General features: G+C 42.6%; 2 protein-coding genes across 4 annotated transcripts in view; both read left to right on the forward strand.

Moving 5' to 3' along the window:
* The window catches only part of etv6 (ETS variant transcription factor 6), a 32639-nt gene extending 17692 nt beyond the window's left edge, over positions 1-14947 (forward strand). For all 3 annotated transcript variants that reach the window (XM_061030508.1, XM_061030509.1, XM_061030510.1), the window contains 6 exons: positions 4486-4650; positions 8600-8734; positions 11891-12496; positions 12590-12732; positions 14223-14323; positions 14414-14947. In XM_061030508.1, coding sequence (XP_060886491.1) covers positions 4486-4650; positions 8600-8734; positions 11891-12496; positions 12590-12732; positions 14223-14323; positions 14414-14657 — 1394 coding nt within the window. In that variant the 3' untranslated portion in view covers positions 14658-14947. The remainder of the gene's footprint in view (positions 1-4485; positions 4651-8599; positions 8735-11890; positions 12497-12589; positions 12733-14222; positions 14324-14413) is intronic.
* Positions 14948-17427: 2480 nt separating this feature from the next.
* LOC132956590 (chemokine-like protein TAFA-2) overlaps positions 17428-22452 on the forward strand; it is a 77026-nt gene continuing 72001 nt past the window's right edge. Inside the window, exon 1 of the mRNA XM_061030115.1 lies at positions 17428-17966. The gene's annotated coding sequence lies outside the window, so the exon portion shown is untranslated. The remainder of the gene's footprint in view (positions 17967-22452) is intronic.

A 22452-nucleotide genomic window follows, 5' to 3' on the forward strand; every position in this document is an offset into this window, starting at 1 on the left:
CTGCCTTGCATCTTTCTGTTAATAAACCGCCCGGCGTCACTCTCTAACCTTACCGCAGGAAGTTTCCTGTGCTGAAACGGAGCCCACGCTGGATTGCTTCCTGCCAAAGTGCGTTGTGGGACACGTTTGTTTAGGCCCCCTTCTTCCTCCTCCTCCTCCTCCACCCCTTCTGCTCCCCTTGTTGCTTCCTCCTTTGGGCTCTGTGCAGATGGCTGAGGCCGGCAGACCGGATCTCGGAGGGGTTTTGGCAGAGCAGCACCTCTCCCCGGCCCTGGAGAGAGCATACCGCAGCCATGACCCTGTGACCCAGGCTGCACTGCTGCCCGCCCCAGCCTCGCGGCTCTCACAAGTCCGCCACGAGAGACGATTGTACAGCTGGTGCAGGCAGTGCAGATGGCAGTTTGATTCAATATTGATAGAAAGTCAATGAAGGAGTCAGTTTGGAGTGCTGTAGCTCTATTTCTGCTATATAGTCCAGTTTAATAGAAGCACAAAAAACCTTCCATCCACTTGTTTACATTGGGGCAGTAGAGCGAGGAGAGCGGGACCGTTAGCAGGTGCAACAGTCCACCTAGTGGTGGTTGGCTGAGTTACAGCTTGGACACAACATTTACCAGCACTGAGGGCCGACATTGATAAATGCTAGTAATAAGTTATGGTGCAGACTAGCGAGGGTGACGACATGTAACCGTTAAGTCAACTCATCTCAGACATACCTAGTTGCCTTGTGTGTGTCTCCTTGTTTGCCTTCGTCTCTTTTAGTTTGTCTCCTTCCATCTCTCTATTTCTACCTCTCTCCCTATCCTACTTACTCTGTGCATCTTGTTGCAGCAGACGCTCAAGTCTGGTCCTGCCCGAGGTGTCTACCTGTTTGAAGAGAGCTTACTGTTGACACTGTGGCCAAATGCTTGCTTATGGTGGATATATGTTGTTCCCCTTTTAAAGACAATAACAAAGAGTACTGTCTAGACCTGCTCTATTTGTTTTGTGTTCTGAGATATATTATGTTTATGATGATTTGCTACAATAGATCATCTTGTAGAAGGGGACAGATTTCAAGTAGAAAAAAAGGTGCACCTCTCTGGTTTTCTTGACTATTTCAAAGTGCTCTCCAATGAGTGGTGTTTTGAAATGACCTATAACTCTTCAATTCTTCAACAATCTACAGGAATTCAAAATGAGAGCATTAAAGGCACAGGGTGTAGATTCTGCCACCAGGGGGCTCTTAATCAATACAATAACAAAAGATGATGTTGAGGCTGGCCGGGAATCATGGGAGCTCTCTCTGCTACTCCAACCCCCCACCCACCCATCCCCGATGAAAATGAACTCTGTGCGTTGACCATAGTGAAGACGAACGGGCGACACCGACCTGAGGAAGAGAACATGTTTACCGACGATTTATCCAAGTGTAAACTACATGACGTTTTTATCACAGCAGCACATACAGCTACAGTACGGCAGCTTTCAGTAGCAGTTCCTGTTTCCTTGGCAACAACCTATTAAAAGTTCCCGTTTCCTTGGCAACGATAAACATGTTGAGTCCGTCATGGTGGCTCTGTCATTACTTTGTAAATATTGGAAATATTTGAGGTATTGTAAGTATTGAAAGAAAAAAAATATGACATAGGTTTAGTCAATTTTGAATAAAATTCAACATATTGTACGTTGAACAGAGTATTAAACATACTAGAGGTATTATGGTAGAGATAATGTGTCCAAGCAATCGATTCTTCTGCGACACTTTGAAAAAAGTAGGAAGCAGGGAAAAAAAGGAAGAACAGATGGCTCCTTATCTTCCTGCTACGAGCTCCTGTTGGTTGTGAAACACCTGTATTCCCTGACACGTTCTCAGGATTCCTGTTGACAAGCTGAGGGTCAGAACTTGACAAGCTGTAAGCTGTGCTTCAGATAACCGAGGCCGTCCCGGGGCTTATCGACAGCACTCGTGCCACTATCTGAATACCGAGGTCTAGAAGGGGGAAGGAAGAAATGGGAATCCGACAAGCTAGACAGGGTTTCATTTTATATTGATTGCTCTCTCTGAAAACTTCCTCTGTTTGATGGATGGGGGGAAGCTGAAGGGGGGAGGGGGGAGGGGGGGGGGCTGAAAGCGAGCACAAGGTTCCTATTACTTGTGCGACAGTGACATTGGCGGCCAAAGATAACAGCTGTCCAACTCCCAGAGGAAGTGTTTGAGGGCAGGCGATAACTGAGATGTAAGGAAGGAATAGTTAGACTCCGTGTGGGTGTCGGGGACGTTGTGATCGGAGCTATACGCCGCTGCAAGTCTGTTGTTTTGTGTCTGTCTGTGTGTGTGTGTGTGTGTGTGTGTGTGTGTGTGTGTTTGCATGTGTAAGAGAGAAGGAGGTGAGTCTGAGTCATACTGAGAGACATCTGATAACACAGAGATGCACAACGATATGATGAGGTGGCAGTAACTGTTGACTAGGAGAGCAAAGACTAAAAAAATATACATGTTGTTTTATTTGTATTTAAAGAGACGATCACTCAGCTGTTAGCTAATCCAGGTCCTGCATTATTAAGCTAACACACAGTTTTTAGATAATAAGCAGCCTCTTTTAGAAATGTATTTCAATCAGGCAGCATATGGGTAAGAATCTGGCAACAATACACAACATGATACAGGAGTCATCATCAACCAGTCTTTATCAAAAAATGAAAACCTCATCATTAAACTTTGAATCAAACAATGGTCAAGTGTTTCTGATACAGGACGTGTTCTCTGGATAAACTTATAGTTCATCCTCAGAGGTCATAGATGAATGATAACATGTAATCACTCTAAGTGTTTTTTACGATGGAGTATTAGGGCCACATTAAGGGGGATCTCGAGATTAAAGTCATAAATTTAAGTGGATAAAATCCCAAGAGAAGAGAGTTGTAAATGTATGAGAATATAGTTGTTATTTTAGTCGACAGTTGGGCCCTATATCAGAAGAGCAGCAGCCGTCTGTACGAAAATGAAGAACGTGGAGCATCTTGTGAAGTTATACTTTAGTACAGCGTTCACAAATTCTGTAAAGAAATACTTCCTTGTGTCGTCTGTAACACAGATTGACTGAGTATGAACTCTTTACGTATGCAAATATGAAACTACACATCCTCATCACAGTGTCATAAAGTATCAGGACCTGCCAGTCTGTTTCCCATGGACTGTATAAAACATGGCTGTAGTCTCAGTGATGTCACCATTTGGTTTCTGAAGCACAACTTCTCGCCATGCTTGAAATGCTAGCTAACTTTCAGTGAACCTGGACGTAGAGCTGAGGCAGGCCTTTGGCCTACTGGCACAAAATTGCAACATCCTCGCCTGTGAGTCTATTATAATTATTCTCAACTCTTCTCAAAAAAAAAACAAAAAAACCTCACTGCCTCTACAGTGTACACCAATGGAGACGAGCTATTCAGATCAAAACCTATTTCTGAACCAGGCTGCTGTCATACTGGGCCTCTGTGGTCATACTGGTGTTGATGGGACCTCCGGGGCTTTTGCAGCCAGCCTTCAGTGGACACTTGAGGAACTGCAGTTTTCTTGCACGTGCATGTTGGCTGCATTTTCCAACACCAGGAGGCTGCCACCAGCTGTAACCTACCTACAGTAGCGTTAGTGTTTAGTTATGATAGTTGCTGCTTTTCACTCTCATGTTTTTTTTTTTACTAAAAAGAATCCTTGCAGCATTAACAGCTGATGTGAGTCATGATTTACAATGAAATCGTTTCTGCACATTTACACGTCTCCCTGTTGCTCACCAGTGCAGATGTTTTACACTCCTGTTCCCACGGCAATGAAAAAGACATTTCAGATTGCGAGGGAGGTGAAAAGAAAAAAAAAGAAAAAAAGATACTGTCATTGCTGTTTCCTCTGCTCTCGTTCCCTCCATGTGTCCTTGTCTGTTTCCATACAAACTAATAAAGCGTGGGTCCTCTGATACGCCTGCCTGGAGTTAAGGAGAGCAAAAGAAACAGCACACATCACCACAGATCAAATAAGATAACAGTCTGACCGTCTTTCTCATATACCCGCTTCTCATTTTATCCTGGTGATTTATTCTGTATTCTTCCCCTTAACCTATCATCTTTTCATCTTTTATTCTAACCTCCTTTCCCCATCTGACTCTGTCTCCTCCTTCATCTTTTTTTTCCTTTATCTCTGCTGCCGTTCCCGCAATCACCCCCTCCTTTTGGCTTTTATCTCCACTTCCTCAATATCCTTTTTACTGCCTCTGCCTCCTTCCTTCCTCCACCCCCCTTCCCCTACCCTCCCTCTCCCCCCTCTCCCCTCCTTCCTGCCTTTCCTTCCTTCATTTTCCTTCCTTCCTTACCCCCCAACCCCCCATCCTTCTTCACTGATCTCATTCTGCCTTTCTTCCCGTTCACCTCCACTTTGTTGCATTTTTCTCAAACAGTGCTTGTAACTCCCTTTCCTCTCTCCCCCCTCTCCCACATTCTTCCGACCTCTAGGTTTGCAGCCAGTGTTTTGGAGCAGGGAGGACGTGGCCCAGTGGCTGCGATGGGCAGAGAAGGAGTTCGCCCTGCGGCCGATCACCAGCGGCTCTTTCCAGATGAACGGCAAAGCCCTGCTGCTGCTCACCAAGGAGGACTTCCGCTACCGATCCCCACACTCCGGTACTCATCATTCTTACACCTTTTCATGAATTTTTTGGAGATACTACAGATGTGATCAAGGCTGGGGGAACTGGCCAAATCAGTGACGAGCATCTTTTTCAGTGAAAAGATGAAAATCCAAAAGTAATCCTCCATAACCACAATCTGTCTCACAGGAATTTCAATTAGCTATAACACTGTGACCCTTTACTGTCTGTTGCCCTTTGTGCTTTTAGCCAATACACAGTTTATTTGTACATGAAAAACATGGGCCAGTGAAGCTTTAAAATCAATGTGTTTATTCCAAAACGACACCCTTTAAAAATCAATAAAGTCAGCTGGAGCAGAGGAGGGGGTGGGGGTGGGGGGTGGTGGTGTCAGGCGACAGAGGAGGGAGGCAGCTGTCACAGCAAGCACGCCGGGGGGGTGGGGGGGAGGAAGTAGGAGACGGTTGATCAGGAAGTAGAAAGCAACCTCAACTGTTGCCTCGGCAGCCAGAAACATGAAAGCAAAGTTAGCTGCTCGCTGTTCACAGTTTAGGATCCACAGTTTTTCTCACACAAGTCTGTGAGGTGTGGTCTGGTCAGGATGAGAGTCATGAGTGGGTTGAAATGAGTGATCCGTGTTGTGGAATATAAAGACAAGACTTCAGGAAAAACCCTCATCAGCCCAGAGAAAAATGCAAGAAAGTCCAGAAACTGTGGGAGTTATATGGAGGAGTATTTCTCTCTCAGAGTATGAAGAAGACCAGAAATATGTTGAATAAAATAATTGAACAGATTATGCTGTAAGGAACACAGACAGAAAGAACAAACAAATGAAAGCTGAACATAAGGAAAAAAGGATTTTATGGAAAATAAATATTTTCACTGATCATCACAGATTTTACATTTACTTGTACAGTCGGTCGTCTCTCAACTAGTAGGTTGAGGGTTTGATCCCTAGCTGCTGCAGCAACATGTCCGATGTGTCCTTGGGCAAGAAACTTACCCCCAGGTTGCTCCCACTGCTTTGTCAGAGGTGTATAAATGTGTATGAATGGGATTAGTTACTTCTGATTGTCACTTTACACAGCAGCCTCTACCATCAGTGAGTGAAGGGGTTAGTGTGAGCTGCGGTGTAAAAGTGAATGACAATAAATCACAACACACCAAAAATACAACAACAACAACAAGAAGTGATGCAGGGAGACATTTAATGGTAAACCAACCAAAAAAACTGGCCATGATAAATAGATGTTATGAGATTAAGTGTAGAAGTAAAGGTTTGTCTGATAGGAAAAGATTGAGCCGCCTAGAAGTGAAGCTAAAATGTTAAGAGCTCCCCCTGCTGACTCCCGCCTTCTCCATGTTAACAGATGGCACATGGGGAAACATTTTATACTACACGTTAAATACATGTTTGTCCAGCCTGGATTCTGTTGTGATAGTACTTAGTCATCATGCTGTTTTATGTGTGAGTGTTAGTTTTTCTGAGTATTTTTGCTCGGGCCCGATTGATATGGGAATTCTGGGGCCGTTTTTATTTTTAAGAAGTTGTTTAAAAGAGTGGATGCAAAGTCATGATTGACAGCTCTGCAAAGACAAATGCAGCACCTTCAGCATTCTTCGGAGTAGAGGAGGAAACATTGCAGACACAACAATCTGTTGGGCTTTGGACTGTGCAAATTTAAAACTAACACATTCTCAAGGGGAGTTGTAAATTAAGTTGGGAATTTTTTTTTGATTGTATTCCCTTATAAGTGTTTGAATTTAATCCAGTCAGTGGGAGAGAAAGTCAAATTTGCTCCATTTGAGTACTTCCTTCAACCAGAGACCTTGTCGTTAATTTTTTTATTATTTTTATTACAAGTTTTCAGCAATAATCTTTGGAGACATGCAGCCCAGCTGACAGCTGTTGTCAAGCTTGTTTCTGGATGTTTCCATCTCAGCTTTGCAAAAAAAAAAAAAAAAAAAAAACGTTCACATCCTGTGGAGAACTCAAAGTCTGGGGGAAAAAAAGGAAAATCCGATTCATCTTTTCAGGTTTTTAAGAGTGAAGTGGAAGTCTTCCTTTGGGACATCAACTGAGATCATGCTGTGTAAAAATGTTGCAATGCAAATGAACTTGATGTATCACATTGAAGTGATACACATGTTGTTGTCCCTCTGTGAAAAAGTCATTTTTAGGGAACAGAGCGAACTCTTTGGCGTCTGATGTGTTTATTTCCTCCTTGAGGGGATTGCAAGTGCAGTTCCCATCACTCCCTGCATAGGCAATATTTTACTGGAAGCCCCAATGATAACCCCCCCCCCCCCCCACCCCCTCACCACCTGGATATCTTAACCCTTATTTCCATTTATCAGCCATGAAGTTTATAGAGTTGCAGCAAACCTACATGTTTTCACTTTATAAAGTTTAATGTGGAAAATGTTGAGTAGAAATATTTGTTTTATTGATTACTTTGAAGGAACTGTAAGACATTTCCTTCCTGTTTCTCAATATTACCATCAACCTTGATTCATAATAATTGGAATGCTATTTTGTATGATGTTTAAATATAAAGTTTAAAACACACGTTTTAAAATCCACGATCAAAAAAACTACTTTTAGGCATAGAGAGAGCATCTCAAGTCCACATGAGAGAATTGAAAGAGGTCGTTTGTGTGTGTGTGTGTGTGTGTGTGTGTTCAGCATTGACTTCCTTTACTAGAATCACTTCCTTATAATGGTAAACCTTTAAAGGAATATTAACGGTAATATGTGACGGCTATCTTCAGATTGTTAAAATCAAATCCGCTGTGTGTGTTTATGGTGAAGGTGCTTTGTCACACGGGGACAAGTTAAGGGCAAACAAACAGCTGTTAATCATTCAGTGAACTTCCTCCTCAGGCTTTGTGCCTAGTGTCACCACCACCGTATCACCACTTCAAGGAGAATACCACGATCATATAGAGCTACGGCCCATTTACTGTCAACACGTAGTCCATGTAGCCTGAAGTCAGCATTTTTTTTTTTTACCAGTTTGTTCTTAAATATGTCACTTTTTTTTCACATCAAAGCTGAACACAAACATTTTGTAGGAAGGAAATAGGAAGACATTGAAATACCAAAGGAGAAATGTTCATACAAACAAGCAGACTCACAGAAAAAGTTGTATTTACAATCTAACTCCATTTTGTCAGCAGCAGCTAAATCTGTGGGGACTTGTGTTGAACTGGAGGGTCGCTGACGTTCTGGTTCAAGTCCCGGTTGAAACCAAAGTATAGAAGTTAGTCTGGTTACTGGAGAGCTCAATGACAGAATGTAAAACCAGAATTTCCCCCTGTAATAAACAATTCTCAGCCCTTCTCCATACACCTTCAACCTTAAACGTTTTTTAAAAAGAAAACATAACATAACCGACTGCTAATTCACTCAATTATTTTTGTATCTTAATTAAAAATATAAACCTTTTGCTTAAAAATGTATCTCAATCAAACAAATATAAACTCACAAATTGCATATTTTTTAAAAGCTGAAATGTTTCTATGATTAAAAATTTGCATCCCAACTAATCGCGACAATTCATTCGTCAATCTCGCATTTTGAATCGCTTTTTTGTAATAGTAAGGCAAAGGTAAATTTGTACTGTTTTATAATCTGAGAGTACTGTACTTGCTGTTTAAATTCAACCCTGCTTTTATTTTGAAATAAATGAAGGAGCTTCTGGTAGATCGAAGGTTCTGGGACAAAATAGCATGCAATAATCACGATGAACTAGTTAATGCTGACTGTAGTAGTTTATAGTCCAAATAGGTCCTGCCTCCTCACTGACTTTTCCATTATTGCTCAAGCTCCCTGCTTTCTGGAAAGCAAAAAGGAGAAGGAGTAGGAGGGGTAAACATGATTCTGTGGATGACGCCATTGTTCATTTCCCATTTTTTTTTTATGCAGCTGTTGAATGCTACCAGTAGACGTGTGTTGACCTTTGACCGTTGTATCTGTGCAGGGGACGTCCTGTATGAGCTGCTGCAGCACATCCTGAAGCAGAGGAAGCCCCATGTGTTTTACCCCTCTGCATACTTCCCTGGGAACTCCTTCTACTCGCTGCCTGAGAATGCTGTGCAACACCTCAAGCTCGAAGGTCAGTCCAATAAACCGTGTGTTCTTCTTTATGTGACGCACATCGCATTCATTTTCTGCTCAGGAGTTAGATACAACCATAAAAAGGCTTCAGTTGATCCAATGGTGCTGTCTGCTCCATTCAGGAATAACAGAATTGTACTACTGTCTACTGGAACTCTCCTATAAGTTTGCTCCAAATTAAAACTTTTTGGGGGGGGGGGGTTAATTAATAAATACACGCTGTATTGACAGTTTCACACAAAATAATTAAATTCAACCAATCAGAATCGGCAGAATCAGCTTAATTGGCCATGTATGCTTACACACACAAGGAATTTGTTTTCGGTGAACTGCTCTCAGTGTACAAAAGTACAACATATAAACATAAATAAGGAAAGACTAATATTTACAAGGCTAAATAAGACGATAATAAGATATACACACTCTACATACCAGCCGAGCACCTACAGTATGGACCTACTGGCTGGGCCTAGGCCCAATGTACAGGCTCATATGCTCAAAAACATCCTGGAAATGACTCTCTTCCAATCCAAAGGATATTTAAACTTTAAACTGCATGTCTTGTGTTTGTCCTATCTTGCCACTGTCGCACGGGAAGTGACGATTCTCGTCGCTGAGTGAGTGCGAGTGTCTAGCTCCACCTTTTAGGGCCAGCTCGGTACGCTTGAGACCCCGATGGAAGGGTAGCAAGAAAGTAGGACAGTACGGAGCGGTTATTTTGGTACCAATACCAACTTTTGACAACCGAACTGAACAAGACCACTTGGTGGAAATGGCGTTCTAATGAACTGTGAACCTGCCAGAAAAAGCCCCACAAATGTCCTTAAAGTATGTGCTTTCCTTTTTGCAAGGTGAGGTTAATGAAATACTTGAACGAACAGGATGTCCAAACGCATTTTTTAAAGTATTAAAAAAATAATACTGTGACAAAAGCATCTGAATAATCTTGATCTTAATGAAAGTATGAGGCAGCAGTGGGTCTTCTTTCTTCAGAAACACAGATGTCTACACATTAAATCTGTGTTTGCTATACCAGGAAGTGATGATAACATTCAGAGAAAATACCCCAGGCTGTCTTCTGGCTCTGATCTGAGGAAACGTAACACTGTGACAGTCATCATAACTCTACATGTTCAGAGAAAAACCTGTTCTACAAGGAAAAGCTGCTTTTTATTTATACACACAAGCAGTCAAGTAAACCACAATCAGCACCAGCAGCGTGGTGCTGTAATCAGTTTGACGGTGTGTTTTTTTTCTGAATGTCTTCCTTGTTCAGAGTACAACTTTTTTGATGGAGCTGGAACAAAATGAAGCTGCATTTCAGCCAAACATTTACAGACATTCATCAAGAATAATGCAGACACAACTCTCAGCCAACTATAAGACATGAGTGACATCTTGTGGTCTCTCTGTGTGAAGCTAATTTTTTACAAGGAAGCCAGAAACTAAAGTGAAAAAGCCCCTTTTTTACTTCCTGGATAAATCCTGGCCTCAGTAATGTGAGAATGTGAAAAAGCTGCAACACAACAGTTCAAGCTTTTATGCTTTTGGTGCATTTTTTCTGCTACTTTGGACTTTAAGAAACATTTGTTACAACTTGAGAAACATGAAAAATGAGTGGAGAAAGACATCAGCACATACTAGATAAGGATTAGTAGTTGATCTCAGAATGTCTGAATAGTGCTGCGTACCGTCGTAGTGAAGAGGGAGCTGAGTCAGAAGGCAGAGCTCTCAGTTTATCAGGCCATCTACGTTCCAGCCCTCACCTATAGTCATGAGTTGTGGGTAGTGACTGAATGAATGAGATTGTGGATACATGCAGATTTCCTCCAAAGGGTGGCTTGGCTCAGCCTTAGAGATTAGGATGAGGAGCTCGGAGTAGAGCCGCTTCTACCTCACATTGAAAGGAGCGAGCTGAGTGAGTTATGGGGATCTGATCAGGGTGCCTCCTGGTTCCCTCCCTGGGGAAGTCTTCTGGTCAGATCCAACTGGGAGGAGCCCCAGGGATAGACCCAAAGCTCGCTGGAGGGATTATATATCCGTTCTGGCCTGGGAATGCCTCGGGATCCCCTCGAAAACGTTCATGGGGAGAGGGTTGCTGCGGCACCTTGCTGCCTCTGCCACCCGGCCCCGGATAAGGGAAAGATGGATGTCACAATTAACAAGATTATAAATAAGGTTTTATTTTAATTTACGAGGCAACAGTTGCTCAAAGGCTGGTAAAGTTCTCCTCACGTTGTCATTAATAGCCAGGATATCTAACTTATGGTACACCTGTATGAATGGCTGAAATTTAATGAATTACATTTACTCACAACGTTATTGTAATTGAGCAGCTTTTTGGTGAAGTTTTTTAAATCAATCAATCAATTAATCTTAGACACTGGAACAGGAACGAGCAGGTCTAAACCTTTGGCATTTGTCCCTCAGGGCCACCATCCAGTTGAAGTTTCAATAAAAAATTGAGGGTTTTTTTGCAAACAGCTCCTGTCTGGTGTAAATGTGGGCCTAAAGAAAAGGAAATAGTTGGTCTCAAAAGAACGGCAACATTTTCAAAAAGCTTTGAATGCAGCAGGAGAGACGTGAGACGTTTGGTATTTCTCAGCAGAATCTCCTGAGTGAAGCTGTTTTTTTTTTATGTTTCCGAGTCGTCTTGTAAATGTGTCTCTTTTATCAGCGAAGTGAAAATCGGATCTGTGAGACAGAAACAGGAAGTAAAAGAGAAGTTTGCCTTCAAAACACAAAAAGGAAACCAAACAAAAACCAAACCACTCAGCAGCTCTTTGACACCACAAGGCTCTAAGTGATTTCATTCAGTAGCTATTGTGGAAGTTTTGTCATTTTCTACCTTTTTAAGCATCTATGCAAAACAATACACTCAAAAGGACAATACATACAATAAAGAAGAATATTCTAACACTCTTTCCCTCCCTGCCTGTATGACACACACAGTCTGCTTCAAAAAGCTTCCAATACAAGTTTCCGAAAGGTTGCAGTGATGGGAGATGGACTCAATAAAAATCGAGAAATGGCAAAATTAGTTTACACTTATGAGTTCAAGATGGTTCCTAGACATCATTTAATGTAATCAAGAAAGTAAAAACCTCTAAAATCTCCCAATCTAAATGTATTGAATGTTTCATCTTTTCTTTAGAAACGGTACGTCGGGGACCACGTGGTACAGAGCCCCTCCCCCAGCATCCACCAACCATCGAGCTACGGCACCGCTCGCGCTCCCCCCACCACCACCCAAACCCCAGGCGATCCCCTCCGGAGCCGAACCACCCCCGCCCGGCCAACGAGGACCATCTGCAGACTTTCTCCCAGCTGCCCGACAGCAACCACCACATGCCGGAAGACATGTACCCCCTGTCAGTGTCCCCCGCCGCGCCCAACGGACGCTGCACACCCCGGGAACCCCAGTGCCCCGGCAGCCCCGGGGGCCAGGAGGCGGGCCCTCCTCGCGTCATCCAGCTCATGCCCAGCCCCATCATAAACCCTCTGCTGCTCAGCCCGAGCAGGGGCGCTGGGGGCGGGGCCATGGACTTCAGGCACAGCCGAAGTGGAGCCCAGTCTAAGGGGACGCTCGAAAATGGGCGGGAGGGGAAAGTCCACAGCCACCACTATCAGATACCTCTGGCCCAGCAGCAACAGCAACAGCATCTACTGCAGCAGGAGGAGGAGGCGCTCTACAGGAACCACGTCATCATGCCCGTGTCTCCTCCAGAGGAGCAACAGATGCCCATCGGACGGATAGCAGGTAAGATTTAACCCTTTAAACATGAAGGTTAAAGCTACACACGGTTAAATCTTTATTGATCTTTCTTTGTGTTTCTCCGGTTTGTCCTCGCAGACTGCAGGTTGCTGTGGGACTACGTCTACCAGCTCCTGTCAGACAGCAGGTACGAGAACTACATCCGATGGGAGGATCCAGAGAGCAAAGTCTTCCGCATCATGGACCCCAATGGCCTGGCCAGGCTGTGGGGAAACCACAAGGTAAACACGCAGACAGCTGTGTGTTGTGTTTGATCAAAAATGTTCATCAGTATTAACTAATCCCATTCCTACACATTCACAACGCCTCAGTAACCAATTTCACATGTGCACACACTTTCTCGAAAAAATTTCAGGCAGACTGCTCCTGAAATCTTCCCAGAGTTTCTTGTTTACACAGCCGGAGGCTATCCAGCTCTAGTTTGCTCCGAGTTCATAAATTCTGACTGTTTGCTGAGAGGAGATTTGTTCATGGTTGCAATTAGTTATCAGCTGCAAAGACTTCCCCCTTTTTTGTAAACAAGCTAGTCCCGACCCGACCACTTGTAACATTTATTGAGTGCTTTGTGTTGAACTTTCAGCGTGATCACTTATGATAAGCTGGATGTACACTGAACGATTTTAGCCTGATTCAGACCTGACATTTCAGTGAAACGATTAATTGTGAAGTTGAGCTGAATTATCAGCTCGATCAAGTGTCAATTCCGGCCTTGATTTCTGGCATGTATGAATTCTGGTTGACGACTGCACACACTCGCATCGTGAGAGCAGAGCCACGAGCCGATTCCCCGACTCTAGGACTTTTCTCCCCCTGATTTAACCTGCTTTAACTGACAGGCAACATCCAAAATCACCATGGCAACAGCAGGCATACCTGTTCAATCTGTCCTCCCCCTCCTATCATAAAAGAAACGTTGGCAGGAAATATCTGCTGACTTCCAGCTGACTATTTCTTATAAGTTAGCTTTAAGCTAGCTTGTGCTTGTGTGTGTGTGTGTGTGTGTGAGAGAGAGAGAGAGAAAGAGTGAGAGCATTTTTGCCAGTGTTTGTTTTAGAGACAACTTAAATATACACAGATCTGACTTCAACCCTCCATCTTTGCGAGCTTTCTATTGACAATTGTGAAAGCTTTGTCCTGATTTCACTGGTACAGTGTGAGCTCTCAGGTCGTGCCCGACATCAGGGTCGTTCAGTGTGAGCACATCAACGTGAACTTTGGTCGTCGATTCAGCTGTACAGTGTGAGCTGACATTACACCACCACCTTTCTACAATCATTCAGTGTACACCAGCCTTTAGGGTTGTGAACCCTTACTTATAGCTAAAAGATAACCAGGGTGTGTTCAACTCACTTGTCTCCTCAGTGAAAGTTGTGTAACTCAGTAGGCATACAGATCTGTACCATGCATAGACTTTGATGCACTTTAAACTATAGAACAAAATGATGATGCTCTTACTGAAGGACTTGATCACCCTCTGCAGGTTCCTTTAGCTCCTCAGAGTCTTTGAGCCCCTTTTAGCTTTATTTGTTTTGATTTGAGAGCCCTGAAAACTCCCCAATTATTTACAATCTATTCACCACAACAGCTGTAAGATGTTTTCAGCTTGTTGTGGAGTTCTTCAGCCCCCATGTGGCCAAACCAGTAACAAGTGCAGCTCAAAATACCAAAACAGCCCATTTAATGCAACTTTTGTTTTCTTTATTTTGTACAGAACCGGACCAATATGACATACGAGAAGATGTCGCGAGCACTGAGACACTACTACAAACTGAACATCATCAGGAAAGAACCGGGACAAAGACTTCTATTCAGGTAAATCGATTCAAAGGCGCCGTTTAAACTAACGAGGCGATTTATTGATGTCATCAAATATTCAAATAAGTCGTTGCCTTGTTCCATTAGGTTCATGAAAACGCCCGATGAGATAATGAACGGACAGACGGACCGGCTGGAGCACCTGGAGTCCGACTCTTACGAACAAACCTACATCAAAGAGGAATGCATAGGAACTCTGGGAAAGCGAGTCCATGAACTTCTTCCATCTACTACAGCCGCCGATGCCTTCCAGAAGCAGCCTGAACAATCGTCGTTAAAACCGGAGCCCGTGGACGTCTGCTCGTATCAGTCGGAGAGACACGACGTCTGATCTCTCTTGAGTTTGCCTTAGGATGATATCTTCCTGAAGTCGAAGCAGCATCAGTTTGTTTTTTTGATTCTCCTGATGGATGGAGCCGGGAGGACTTCTGTTCCCTTTTTATTTCTGAACTCAAAACTGCAAAAGCCAATCACTTTGTGCTTAAGTCACTTTTCTGATTTCTATCGTCCCCTCACATGCATTATACTGCGCAATGTTGCTGTTTGTAAAAAGAAAATTTGGGTGTGTGTGCGTGACAGGAATGTTTTCACAGTGGAATAAACATTTTTGATCAAACTGTATTCACTTTGTGTGGACTGTACTTTGATTATGATGCATTTAACCAAAAAGTAATCATTCATTTGAAGAGCCTGTGAGGAGTTTATGATGCGTCTTTGTGGCCATACAAAAGAAAACAAGACCATTCGCTTCAAGATCTACTTCTTTGATATTGTAAATTTAAATATCTGCAACCCAACCTCCCTGGGGGGGGGGGGGGGGGGGGGGGGGTGAGATGAGACAATTTACTGCATGCTGAAAAACAGCCTTCTTCTGATGACTTCTTTCACATCATAAACTCACAACAGGTGACACATTTGTCTTTTAAAAGAATACAAGATGATATTTTTTTGTAACAAACGCTACTGACATGCAATGGGGATGCTAGAGTCTGTTGGGGCCCTTGGCGAAAAACAATTGGGGGAGCCCTCCAACCAGCGTTCACCATCATGTCTGCCAGTGTCCCAATACTTACTCCTCTTCCTCTTTTTTCCAGTTTCTTTTTTCTCTCCTATAGACGGATGATTCCTCTTCTTTTTTCTTTGGTTTTCACTAAAATAATGCATGCAACTCTTAGCAGGGCAACGACAGTGAGTGCTGTCAGATGGGGCCCCTTAGGGAGGTTTCCTACTGTCGCTGCAAAATTTGCACATTTTGGGCCACTGCTTTGGTTGAAGTTTCTCAGCCCTCAGGGGCCCCCTACTGGTCTGGGGTTGCAGTTGCCTGCCTTGCCTGTTAACAAGCAGCGCATCTGACATGTTAGAGACAAGATCCACAAAGAGGTAGGACATACCGCTATGTCCACAAGAGGGTGCCAGAATCGACACAAACCAGAAGTTGTGCTTTTATTTCCAAGAACATGTGTAGTAGCGGGCTGCATTGTGGTGCAGTGGTTAGCTCTGTTGCCTCACAGTGAGACAGTTTCTGGTTCAAATCCCCATTGGACAGGAGCCTCTCTGTATGGAGCCTGCATGGTATCCCAGTGCATGAGTGGGCTCCCTCCAAGCACCCCAGCCTCGCTCCACAGTCCAAAGACATGCTTGTTAGATTAACTGGTGACTTAATTGGCCATGAGTGTGGCTGTCTGTCTCTCTATGTCAGCCCTCTGATTGTCTGGCGACCATTCCCCCAATGACAGCTGGGCTCAGCTCCAGCTCCCCCCCACCACAATCAGGGGACACCATAGCCACAACACATGGAAAATTGTATTGTATTATTTGGGTACAAAATGTATAATTCAGGAACATTTCATCCTTCATTGAGAATATGTATGAACCAGTGGCATGATAGAATTCTTTTTAGTTTCATTTAGGCTCTTTATATGCCATTATAAAGCACTTATTTATTCATCATTTAACAAATACTAGTCCAGTTACTGGGAGTTTTCCTAACAATCATCATAATCACAGTTGATAGAAAATTAGGAAAATTCACAGTGTGCAACAGTTTACCAAAGGATATAAAGTCTACAGATACAATAACTTTATGGTCTTCGCTTACTATCAATAAAAATATAAAATGAATATTTTTAATTCATGTTCAAGTAGAAAAAGGCTTCAAGATGAGCTTTTTTGCGCGTCTTATTTCAGTCTGTGGGGGATTTGGGGACGTTCATTAATGTCTGCCAGAGTCCCGACACTTGATGATTCCACCGTTGATCGTCATTGGGAAATTTGGTTTTCACAGCTAATCATACATGCAACGCTGAGGAGGGCAACAACCCTCAGGGGCCCCTACTGGTCTGGGGCCCCAAAGCAGTTGCCTCCTGTGCCTGTTGACAAGCAGCGCCTCTGCTTGTAAAAAAAAAAAAAAAAGCCACTTTGCTACTTACATGCATGATAATCATTTTTAATATAGAAATGACCCTTGTTCCTCTGCCTGAAAAACCTCAAATATCCACAAGAGGGCAGTACTGGACCACCTTTGAACAGCATTGCCCACAGTTCAACAGTTCATCAAACATGCACCTCTCATTATAAGGATCATTTATAGGATTAAGTATGGTTATCGATCATTAATTGGTTCACTTGATGTTGGATTGAAAAAAAAAAGTTTGTGTGTGGAATTGCGTCTCAGGGGGACTGTTCAGCTCCATTACTCGAATGCATCTCATTACGTATTAATTGCCACTTAAAGTGATTTAATTTGGTAATGCCTAATTTGCATAACTCTGCCTGAAATAGTGATTATGTCGTAATTAGTCTATTCTGACAAAGTCCAAATAATTCAGAATCGTCATTCTACAAATTTCCAAAATGAGTAATGTATTAACAACCATACAGTTTATTTATCAGCATAAGAATGTGACATCACCACGAATGAGTAAGGCAGTGATTAATGATCACATTGGGGTTCATTATAATGTGACAAATGCAACACGCGGATCAACCTTTATGACTTTCAAAATAAGACGTCAAATGACAATTTGACACAAATCCCTCACAGTAATCTGCGTAGTGTAACGCGTTACCGGCGGAGGAAGCGGCTGTGCGCTCCGGAGTCTCCAATAAAAGTTAGTGCGCACAAGCTGAGCTGTCAGACTGCGCTGGGACGCGGCGGAGTAAAGACTGGAGGCTGAAGTGATTGATCAGGATCGATCCCGCTCTGAGACAGTCAGTCAGTCTAGTGTTCGCGTGAGGTGTGCGGTCTGATCCTCTTTGTGAAAAGGCGCAGCAACAGGACGCAGTTACATGCCATTAAACACAGAGTCTGAACAGGCTCCTGGTTGTTTCTGGACTCTATCGGGATAATAACACGCAGCAGGTTTGGATGCAGGAGAGACTCGGCTGTGCGGCGGTGGAGGTGCCCACGCTATACCGCCTCAAAAAGAAGTAGGTGAAGAATCGTGCCTGATCCTTTTAAGGCTGTTTGATTTCACACCAGGGGTGGGGGGAAAGAAAGCCACCACTCCCGTTTGATCATCAGTCCAGGACGCAAATGTCTCCACATCACAGACACAACTCTGGATTGTAGCAGCAGCTGCAGCCCCACCGATGGTTTGAGAGGGCGTTAAGGTGCGGGAAGGGAGTGGGACAATTACAGGTAAGAGCCTTTTAAGCGTTTTTTTTTACCCCACTATAAACCTTCTCTTGAGAGCCGTTAAGAGTTTTCCCGCCAGTCAGTGCGCACAGATCCACTCTTTTATCCACTGTTTAATTTGGAGACCATCAGCACCGCATCAATAACTAATCAGGACTGAAACAATTACTTATGACGAGTCAACAAACATCCAAGCACACCGCTTTACACATCCTACATGGTCATTCCTATTTATTTCGCATCTACCTCTTGTGTGTTTCCTTTGACCCGGCTTTAAGTCTGTAATGTGATTTAAATGTCTCCTCATTCTAATAGGAAAGGAATACAAAAATATTTATCCGTAGCTTAACTGATTTATATTTCTGTGAAGACACAAAAAGCCTAAGTGAATTTATTTCCTTCCAATATCAAAGTCTGCAAAATAACCGCTTTCTGCAGCATATTGTTGTCCGTGCCAATAATAGTGAAGTCATACTTGTAACTGTAATCCTCATTATCAGAAAGTGGAGTTTGAGATTTAAAAAAAAACATTTTACATCATGTTATTGTAGGATTTTAAAAAAATGCATCCCCCCATGAGCTCTGTTTAAATATCAACCTGATAAACCAAACTCTCATGCAAAATCATCCATTTTCAAGCCTTTAATTGTATTTAGTGCAGCTTTCAGTCACTTTAATTTTGCACTCAGTATACTTCATTCATTAAGCCAATAGTCCTGAACACATATACAGCTCCAGAAAAAATAAAAAGACAAATCAAAATGTTCCCTAACTCAGTGTCTTTACTTTACATACATGTAATCCATCCTCTGCCAGTGTCTGTGGGATTTCCAGACAGGTGGGTCTACGCCTCGTTCTGCTTATCGAGGGAAGGCTACTGATTTGATGATCACCTTGCGAGCCATCGAACAAAGCCAAGCTGCTTACATTTTTTTTTTCTTGCGCCAAGAGTGGCATAACGTCACCCAACAGCAATGTGAACGACTGATGGAGAGCATGCCAAGATGCATTAAAAGCTGTCAGGTTTATTCCACCAAATCCCATTCCCCCCCCCCCCCCCGAAACTCATCCTATGTCGAAACATTTGTATTTTTCTGTTGTTTTAAAAATAACCGTAACCCTGGAAAAGTACTGTATCTTTTTGTTATCTTAGCCAGTTGTCATTCTCTGAAAAAATAAACCTAAATGAGAATATTTTATTTTGAAATTTGGAGAAATGTTGTACACAATTTAGCAAAAAAAATCATTTTACTCAACACACCAGCCTGTAAATGGTAGAAACAGAGGAAAAAATATTTTTGCAGTGGTCTCTTCATTTTTCAAGGTGCAGGTTATGTCGACAGAGAGCAGACTGTTGAACAAAGTTTACAGTCGGGTTGGAAAGATAGCCTACGTCTTGAATTTAGATCAGAGGAAGTGTTCTGTTTTAGTGTACGTACTGTGAGATCACCGTTTTGCTTCCAGTCCCCATAGAACTCACCAGTTTTCAGAGCTAATTGTGTATGCAGAAGGACATCTCAGTTTGGGGGAGTTGGTAGGTGTGGCATTCCCAGTGTAACCACCAAACTGCTGTCAACTGGGAGTCAACTGATTGAAATGTATTGATTTGACCTCCAGCGCCGAGACTAATGTCGGCTCACCTGAAGCAAATGGCGCGACTCCTCTGATGATGAAATACAGTGACACAGTGGCTGATCCGCACACTTCCATCTCCACCTGCAGCCACTTAAATAATGCTTTTAATTTGTCGACTCCAACAGGAAGAGGTAAACAGTCTATAGTCTGATGAGGGAACACACAAAGGATGGTGGCAGCACATATAGACTGTATGCAGAAATACAGTACTCACCAAGAAGGAGAGAGCAAGAAGATGACTGTTTATATGATTAAAATAATATCTTGTATTAGTATTTATTAGTAAGTATTTCACAAAGGCAGCAATATATTAAATAGCAAGACAGCAATATAATGTCTCAGTGCGACTACAGAATAATGCTTGAGGCAAAGCTCGAAAAAACATCACATGTTACAGCATGCTAATCTTTTCACAAGATTTCTCATTTGTCCAAATCATAAATGTAGTTGAAGTAATTTTGTCTGTTGCTGGTAGAGAGTCACAAAGTGTATTAGTTTTATTTTTGTATATCCTTTATTTTAGCAGGGAGGACCCATGCAGAACAAAGTTTTTTCCAGTGATGCCTTGCAGTAGTACAATAAAAGAAAGAACAAAATAGACATAAAGTTAAAGTAATGACAAATACATTCATAACTTCAAAGCCATTGCCTATTTAATATGTCACATTTTAAAAGTTGAAATAACTTTGTAGTGCAGTCACTAACTCTTTAAAAATATACATGATACATGAGGGGGCAGCTTAGCTATCATTTGAAAACTATTCCACATATTGGGTGCACTAATACTAAAAGTCGTCTTTTCCTATTCAGTCCGAAACCTTGATCCCAGGTTTGGGATCGGTTTATTTGACTTGAAATATTTTTAGATGAGAGAACAGAATACTGTTTTGCTCTCTTTGCTGACCCAACGATGGGCCAGCCTACACCGCTACATCGGTCACAATGGTCAGTCTGAAATCTGTGACCTGTGATAAAGCAAAGTGTGCTGTGATTTACTGCATCCAATGACTTCAATACAGAAGCAGCTGCATGTGTTTAGCTTGCACAATCTTTCTTCTATTTCTCAATCTTAGGCAGGACTTATTTCTATAAAGAAACACTAGTCAAGGCCCTAAGCTTTCCAGTTCAATTTTAAATGTGTGACTTTAAGTCCCAAACCCTTGTACTTAATTTGTTGAATACATCCACAGTTTACAGTATTTAAAGTGTGGACGAGGCAGCATCAATGCGGCTATGTATTCGCTTTTTTGTTGGGCTCAGCATTAGTTTGAGACCAACCTGAGTGTGTTGGAATACATCAAAGAGAGCTTTACTGTATGAGGGCACAGAAGAATATAAAATTGTATCATCAGCATAAAGAGACATTTTACAATTTTAGTAATTCTTCTGTAATGTCATTAATTTACAATTCAAATAGAAGTGGCCCCAGGGTAGATCCTGGGGTACTCCTGTGCTCAACACCATAAAGGGTTTCTTTACCTGCAATTACTGATTAAATCTTAAAGTCGTAAAATATATGTGAAACCAATTACACGCCATCTAATCAAGACCAGTTAATTCTAGTTGCTGTATTTGAGTGCTGATGCTTTATTTCAGACACTCCCTGCCATGCTCCTTTATAAATCTACTCCACCATATTTTACACAGAGGGAAATACGTTACGGTTGACAACTGTTGTTTATGAGATGTGCAGGAAACTATCATGAGGTCTTGAAGTACCACATTGGCTTGTTTGTCTCTTGTGACCTTCACAGAAACAAGTATCTGGTCATATCCTGTTACAGATGTCCTTGAGTTGTTCCCTGTTTACCATAAAGACGTGTCCTCCTAAAAGCTCAGAAAAGAGTTCAAATTATCCAGTATTCAATAAAAATAGAACGATTTACGCAATTATCTGGGAATGCCGTTTCATTTGTTAAGCGTACTTTTGTTATCTTCTGTTATATTACGAATCATTGCAGGACCCCTTATCTGTATTTTGTGGTCCTTTAGAGAGGCCTACCAGTAAGTAATTTGGTAAACATAAGAACCGTTTTTAAAACATTTAAATATAACCCAGGGCAGTTAAGGGCAAAATAAATATTTACAACTGATAAAGTAAGGCCGTGAACATAGGACTTGTAAAGAGCTATTTTTACATGTATGAGTCAGTATACTATACTTACTCACTTCAAGAAAGAATAACGCTGCCTCCGTCGCTGCTGGCTATAATGACGTCTCTGGCAACTTCCAGCAACTTTTTTTGCAGCCAACATCTCCTTCCCTAAGCAAAGCCCTGGCAGCCCCGACACTCCCCAGTTAGCTGAAAGCATTAGCAGCAGCTCCTCCGCCACCAACATTGAGGTTTAAAAACTGCCCGGCTCAGGTCAGACCGCTCCCCCTTCCAGCTGGGCGACCTGGTGCCGACCGTCTGGCCAACTCTGGCGGATTGTCCAATGTCACCTTCACTTGACCTCTTCTTTGCGCTGCCTCGCCATCGATCCAAAACAATGACACCGAGGCTTCATGGTCTGCTGCTTCGCTCCAACAAGGCCCACTCTGTCCTGCCTGTGAACAGCTGTGACATGCAACACGGCAGCAGTGGGGGGTCTTTGAATTTTTGTGTCTGTGTGGTTTTCCTAGCTCTTATTTATTGAGTAATAGTGCAGATTTGGGACCTACATTTATGAAAGACTGTTTTCTAAAAATACAGAAAGCCTACAGTGAAAGAAACATATCAAAGTAAGAATGGTGAAACATTAAAGAAATGGTCATATGGAGATATATCTTTTTTAGGTCCATCAATCTGATTAAATAGGACCTCCACCATTAAAGATACAATATGTAGATTCCGCCACCAGGGGACTCTCAATCA

The sequence above is a fragment of the Labrus mixtus genome, chromosome 22 (assembly GCF_963584025.1).
Source record: "Labrus mixtus chromosome 22, fLabMix1.1, whole genome shotgun sequence".
NCBI lineage: Eukaryota > Metazoa > Chordata > Actinopteri > Labriformes > Labridae > Labrus > Labrus mixtus.